The 7,215-nt window shown below is 30.8% G+C and overlaps 1 protein-coding gene across 2 annotated transcripts; it reads left to right on the plus strand.

Annotated features, from left to right (window-relative positions):
- The first annotated feature begins 2,987 nt into the window (after positions 1-2,987).
- Positions 2,988-5,869, plus strand: LOC105780310 (protein yippee-like). Of its 2 annotated transcripts, XM_012604561.2 has the most exons (6): positions 2,988-3,118; positions 3,369-3,494; positions 4,556-4,599; positions 5,081-5,189; positions 5,276-5,331; positions 5,545-5,869. In XM_012604561.2, the coding sequence occupies exons 2-6, from the start codon at positions 3,399-3,401 to the stop codon at positions 5,627-5,629; spliced, it is 390 nt and encodes a 129-aa protein (XP_012460015.1). In that variant the 5' UTR covers positions 2,988-3,118; positions 3,369-3,398; the 3' UTR covers positions 5,630-5,869. The 2 variants fall into 2 exon arrangements, with proteins under 2 accessions (XP_012460015.1, XP_012460016.1); XM_012604562.2 differs by lacking the exon at positions 2,988-3,118 and having other exon boundaries at positions 3,125-3,494.
- Positions 5,870-7,215: the final 1,346 nt, after the last annotated feature.

Below are 7,215 nucleotides of genomic sequence, written 5' to 3' on the forward strand. Positions count from 1 at the left end.
AGAATATAATTAGATTATTTAATAAATGTAGTTTTAAATTTTTAAAAGTAAAATAATTAGTACATAATACAATTTTAAAGGAAATAAAATAAAAATAATTGAAAAGCTTTTACTCATATGTAACTCATTATCTACTTATACTTTTTTCTGAAAAAGTTTTTTTTTTTTGCTATGGATGATCAAAAGAATAAATTAAATCACTCAAAATATCAATAAGCTTCCTAAATTTTAATTTTGTATTAATTTATAATGGGATAATGACATATTTGATACCTAAACTTTTGAAAAAGTCGATTTTGGTACATTAACTTTAACATTGTTTATCAATGCGGTACCTTTAACGTACTGTGATAATTTTTACTGGTCAGGACACGTGGCCCAATTGTATAGTAGCGCGTTTCAGTTACGTCATATTTTTTAAAAAAATTGAACCAAGGGCCTGAGATTAAATATCCCTTTAAGTTTTTAATTTAAATAAAATATCCTTAAATTAACATATCCTTTTTATTCTGTTTTCTTCCTCTCGTCAATTCCCTTTTTCGTCTCTTCCTTCTTCCATAAACAGACCTAGCTGTCGTCCGGCCTCCGTTCAACCCAAGATTAGGACCAAAAGATTCGCCTCTTTCTCTTCTTTCTAGTTCCCCGATTAGCTTTCTCGAAAAGCTTACTGAAATTTTGAGAAATTTTCACAATCTTTATAATCTTTCAAGCCTCGATCTAAAAACCCGGCTGTTGAATCATCATGGAAGTTCGGTCGTGACTTCTCGTCACCGCTTTCAATGTCTTAACTACTGTTCGGATTTTTAGAATGATGCTTGAACCTCAAGAACCTAGAAAGGCGAAATGGATCTTCGTTTTGATTTTCTTCTCATCATTTTCTTTTTGTTTGGTTTTGTGTTGTAATGGATTGACGAGTTTTGTGATTTTTCTTGCGTTCATTTCAGGAAATAGGTGTAGTTGTGAATGGCTAAAGAAATTGGTTTTGGGAGTTGAGAGTTAATAGCAGTGGGCGATGTTATTAGAATTGGAGATAGTAGTGTTGTTAAATTTCTATTCGAAATATTCTTCCCAAAGGGGAATTCAAAAATGAAATTTAAATCAATTCATTGCAAAATGGTTGTTTAAATCAATTTAAATGAAATTTAAACCAAGAAATGCGTTTAGAGGAAAAGATGAATTTGGAAAATTTCAAAAGAAATTAATATGTTTTTATTTGGAGGAAAAGTAATTAGTTTTGAAGATTTAACAAAATGGTTATTTAATCGGTGCATAATTTAAAATAAAAAATTCTGAAAAAGTGACATGTGGCACACTATGCTTAGGCCATGCGTCTTGTTGAGTTTAAAATTAAAATCCACGACCTTTACAAATTCCCCTTTTAATTTTTCTTTAAACTTTTGGGTTTTTTTATATGTTAGAAAAAAAAAACAGATTTATTGTTTATATCTACTTCCTTTTGGGTTTTTTCCTTCATTAAAACTCAAGTTATTTTGAAATAATAAAAAAACATCTTAAATAATAAAAATATTTTATTTTAATAAAATTGGGAACCTAATATTTTAAAAAATCAATAAAGCCTTGACAATATTAATAAGGTTCGAGGGCATTGCTATAGGTAAAATGCCATGTATGAGTTCTCCTTAGATATTTTGATTTTAAGTTTCACCCTAACTAGATTTATTGTATTGAATTTATTTTAATTTCAATTGACTGAAAATGTATTTTTTATGATTATATTTGTATCTGTGATATGTATTATTTATGCTTTATATTTGTACATATAATTATACCAGTAATTATACTTGTAAAACACTTTTAAAAACTTTAAAAATTATTGTGCTCTGTATTAAGTTTATTTTAATTATACGTATGATTTATTCTATTTTAATTAGTAATACTTTTTATTGCGTTTATTCTAATTTTAGTTAATTAGATATATAATATTTATAATTTATATTTGTACTTGTAATTATCTCGAAATGTGATTAACTAACTTAATGTCACGAGTCAACTTCACACCAATTTGGTTGTGAAATTATTAAAATGTTCTTACTTTAAAGGGTAATTGATATTATTATAAGTGTATTTTCATACTTTTATATAATCTTAAAATAAAACAACCAAAAAAAATTGTTTGGGAATAAAACACATGACTAACAAATCTATAGAAAAACCGTACCACTCCACTAATAATCATTTGCTGATATATTTTTTACTATAAAATATTTTGTTCTCCCACATCATGGGTGTGATAAAATCTAATACAAACAACTGTACTTGTAAACTATTTAAAAACATAATTATGTTTTATATTGAGTTTATTATAATTTTAATTGATTGAATATATATTATTATAATTTATACTTGCACTTGCCATTATACTAGTATCTATACTAATATTTGAACCATTGACCGAGTTGGTATCACGACTTAACCGATCACCACTCAATTAAGAAAATTACAAAATATATTTTTATGTATAAATAAATTATATTATTATGAGCTTATTTTTGTCTTGTTATATTTTTAATAAAATTTTGCATATTGTGAGATTTAGATCCATGTCACCAACATTTATAAATTTGTTCTTTACCACTTGAACCAATTTTTATTGACTTGTTTATTTTTTATATATATATTTCAATGTTATTACAGATCATTTTCATCCATATTGTTTGTATATATTGATAATGTTATTGATTGAGTTAATACCACAAGCCAACTTAATACCAACTTAGGAAAAATGATAATATTCTTAATTTGATGTATTTACCTATTTAAATTTCAATTTACTTACCATTTAAATTAAATTTTATTTTAATTTTGTACATATTATTTATTATCTTTTAAATGATTTTATGTCCGTTTTATATTTAGAGTTTGTAACTGTCTTTCATAACAATATTATTAATTTTATTTCATTATTTATTATGGGTTATATTTTAAATATAAGATTTCTACTTCATATGAAATTTCAAATATTTTTTAAGTGTTTGTAAAGAAATTTGAAGGGTTAAAAGTGATAAGCTTCGTTGGTCCACATTTATGGCTAAATGAACTAATTGAACACATGAAAGCTTTCTCAAAACCGTAGACAAAGTGAGAGAAGCCAAGTCAGGTAAAGCAATAAAAAAGAAAAGAAAATTCAACATTCCCAAAGTCCAAAGTTTTATCTTTTCTGTGCAATTATAATTTCCTTTTTCTTTTATTTCACATGCAATCCATTTATTTCCTTCAATTCTTACTACTCTTTTCATCAATAATCAATCTGTTGTTTCTTTTTTTGTGATTAAAGTCAGGTCTTGGTATTCAAAGTTTTCATTTTGATATCCAAAAATACATTCTTTCTTTTTTATTTCTTTTCTTAGTTTTGGAAAGATCTGGTAGGTGGTGGATAGATGGGGAGGTTATTTGTGGTGAACCTTGAAGGGAAAGTTTATAGCTGCAAGCACTGCAAAATCAATCTTGCTCTTGTTGATGATATTCTTTCCAAGGTTGTTCTTTTTTATATATATTTTTCTTAAAATTTGATTCCGTTTGACTCTTTGCCTGTTATGCTTGTGAAATTTTCGTCTGGGTGTTTTTAATTTGCTTGATTTTACCAAGTTTATGTAATGATGATTTTGATTATGATTTGGGTATATCTAATTTCATAGCATTTATTACTAGGAGTAGTGTTTAATACAAACAATTCTTTTTTGATGAACTTTATAATTGATGGGACTCCATGATTGATTAGATTGAAAAACTAGGAATTTGGATAATCCATGTTGGTCTTGCAGGAATCATTTACTTTCTTTGTGTAAGTTCAATGGTTCTTTTTAAGCGTAGATGTTAACATATAAAGGATAAAGTGGATGCTGGGAGGATCTGGATTTATGTGTAATTGTTGTCTCTTTTTAAGCATGGATGTTTGTTTGGCGTCTTTGGAAGGGCTTGGCACTTTATGGTGATGGCAAATTGTTGGCCTTTGGGACAAATATGATGTTAAACATATATATATAGTATAATATATATGTATGCGAGTTCTTTCCCCTTATTCGAGGATTATATCCTCCAAAAGATGCAAAGTTTCCAAGTGTTTCTTTTAACTACAAAAACATGAACTCTGATCTTTATCTCTCACTTAATTTACATCTATAATATGATCTAAAATGATGAGCTTCCTTCTGTTGCAATCGACACTTTATACTAACAATCGAGTTTGAGATATGCCACTTTAAAGACATGGTGAAGCCTCTTATGCACTAAAGTCCATGACTTGAATGTTAAAATGCATATACTTAAGAGACTTGAGAGCGGCTTAGTGGAAGAAAATATGGAGATCTGCTTAACTGCTAAAGTTCTAATTAATTTACCTTTAGTTTTGAGATGACAATTGGACAGTTGTATATTTAATATGCATATCGGCGTAGTTCATTGTTATTGAGCTTTTCTTTTTCATTCCGTTCACATTGGTGTTAACAATTTTCATGGTGTCCCAAAAAAATTAGTTCGGGGTTCTCTTAGAGGCTTAGTTTCTAACAATGTGTTTTGCCTGTGTTCTTCTATTCAGTCCTTCCAGTCCAGGCATGGAAAAGCATATCTCTTCAGTAAGGTGTAAGTTTTCTTGATTTTAGGCACCTTATCATTATGTATGAATACTAAATCTGTCTAGAATTACGCTGAACAGGACCAACACCTCTTAAGGCCTAACTATACCATAAGGTGCTGGTTACTTCTATTTGGATAAGCAATTAATCCGGTGTTTGTCAAGCCATGGTGTGCTTGTACTGTCTTGCATAACGCCTGAGATAAACTTTGCTTCTTGAATTCATTTTCCAATTCTAACCGTTTGTTTAGTTGCTTAGAGCAATGCAATAGCCTTCAATTGCTCAAAGCTCTCGTATGATTGCGATTTTAGCCTTTTGAATCAAGGCAGGGTTTGCAGGTAGCTGCTTAAAAAAGTTGACTATGGTAGTCAGGGATGGACTCAATTGAAATCTTGCTTACATGATCTTTTGAGATAATGGGATTTGAAGTTATGCACAATTTTCGTTTTCTATGGATCAATAGGATCAATTCTTTCGTTATTTCGTAGGGTGAATGTTTCTGTTGGGGAGAAAGAAGATAGACTGATGATTACAGGGTTGCACACTGTAGCAGATATCTTCTGCATTGGGTGTGGATCAATTGTGGGATGGAAATATGTAAGCTTTACTGTTCCATATATGAAATTCAATCGTTTAATGTGACTTTACTCGTAGCTGTCAGTTACACGAGTAGTTTCTTTCAGGAATTTGCCCATGAGAAGAGCCAGAAGTACAAAGAAGGAAAATCCGTACTTGAACGGTGAGCAAAATAATCAGAAACATAGAGAGCACCATAGATTCTGGTTGGGGTGGGGGATGTTCTTAATACATGTGTCGGACATAGGATATATGAACCTCCAAATACATGGAAAACATTAGGGAAAAAAATAGAACATACATGTATTTGACACTCACACCTAATCCTAGTAACATGGCGCTTGACTAAGATATTCTGGATCATTCTATTGAGCAGGTTTAAGGTGTCTGGTCCTGATGGAAGCCATTATTGGGTTAGCCATGAAACACATGTTGGTGGAAGTGATGCAGATGATGTTTGATTAAATAATCAAAAATGCTGGTCAAATTCCAATTGTACATTCTTTAATCCCTTGAATCTCTCATACAAATCATCTGAATTCTTAAAAAAACTGGGCTATTTCTTATTCAAGCAGCTTGTTCGACTTGCTGTTATAAGACATGATTGGAAAGATTGAATTCCTGATTCTGATTTAGTTAATGTCAAAACTGGACTGAAGATATCATGTTTCAATTTGCAAAATTGAAGTTTCAGGTGTTGATATTGATGACTTATAGTAGGATTTCTATCGTTACACAGAATGTTATAACTTGCATTGCTTTTAATGTTATTCTAATTTAAACAAGTCATTGAAGCTAGACTGGTCTATGGAGGGATCATATTAGTTTTGGATCAAGTATTTCAGATTAAGTCTTTTCAAAATTTAAAAATTTCTAGTTATTCTCGGGTCATTTCATGTTTAGGTCATTTCAAGTCCGATTGTTCAAGTTTGGATCATTTGAGATTCGATTCATTTCATGTTTAGGTCATTTTAGATTCGGGTCATTACGGTGTTGGGTAATTTCTAGTTTGGGTCATTTCAAGTCAATTGCTTGGGCCAGTTTGAGTTTGGGGTATCTTGGGTTCAAGCCATTTTTAGTTTGGATCGTTCTGATTTCTGGATATTTTGGGGTTTGGTTGTTTGACACCTTGTGATTGTAAATGAAAATAGAAAAATTGCTTGATTATTTCACTATAGAACTAAGGTATTTTATGCAACTCTTACATGCTAGGAAGTGGAAAGAAACAATCAAAATCCCCCAATTCATCCCACTAATCATCCCTTATTCCCTATAATTAAGCTATACATGTTAGCTATACAGATTATAATTCTCTACGGCTGTAACATTTTTCATCAGGTTGGAGCATAGATGTTTTCATGCCCAGCTTGTTATAGGAGTATTTCACTTGAGCCTCAGTAGATATCACGTAGTTGGTTAATGATAGGATCAACTTATTCAATTCTCTAATAATATTGATCCTAATGACGACTGGATTGTTTTAGGGGATTTCAATCAAGTAATATGGCATAAAGATAAGTACTCTCCTCTTTCTAAAGATATCAAAGGGGCTGCTGATTTATTTCATTGCATCGATGAGTGTAATCTTTCTAAGATCTCATTAAAACAAATGAGGTGGTATGGGAAAGACTTGATAGAGCATTTGCCATTGAACACTTTTCAGTCACTACTTGAGCTATATGTCCTCAATCTGCCCATCAGACGCTCGAACCATGGCCTAGTGATTGTTTCTGCAAGCAAAAAAGTCATTTTCACAGGAGGTTCTATCGTTTCGAAGCTATGTGGACCTTCATCCGCAATGCAAGGAAATTAACAACGAATCCTGGAATTCTTGCTTTGAGGGATCACCTTCTTACAACTTGGTTTGCAAAATCAAGATCGCTAGTTCCTTTTTCCGCAAATGGAACAAAGACGTATTTGGGTGATCTACAAAAGAGGAAGTTGGAGCTTGAAAATGCTCTCATGATTGCTCAATTTGAACTCTCTTCACAACCTTTTGACAAGGAAAAAGCCACCGAAGCCAATTTTGAAATGCTCGAGAAACAAA

This window comes from Gossypium raimondii, chromosome 4 (assembly GCF_025698545.1).
Source record: "Gossypium raimondii isolate GPD5lz chromosome 4, ASM2569854v1, whole genome shotgun sequence".
Classification (NCBI taxonomy): Eukaryota; Viridiplantae; Streptophyta; class Magnoliopsida; order Malvales; family Malvaceae; genus Gossypium; species Gossypium raimondii.

What these genes read in the sequence shown, in the direction of transcription:
- LOC105780310 (XM_012604561.2), top strand. Translation starts at nt 3,399, where the DNA reads ATGGGGAGGTTATTTGTGGTGAACCTTGAAGGGAAAGTTTATAGCTGC. An exon ending in TTGATGATATTCTTTCCAAG is followed by an intron (nt 3,495 to 4,555) that starts GTTGTTCTTTTT and finishes TCTTCTATTCAG; the next exon opens with TCCTTCCAGTCCAGGCATGG. An exon ending in GGAAAATCCGTACTTGAACG is followed by an intron (nt 5,332 to 5,544) that starts GTGAGCAAAATA and finishes TCTATTGAGCAG; the next exon opens with GTTTAAGGTGTCTGGTCCTG.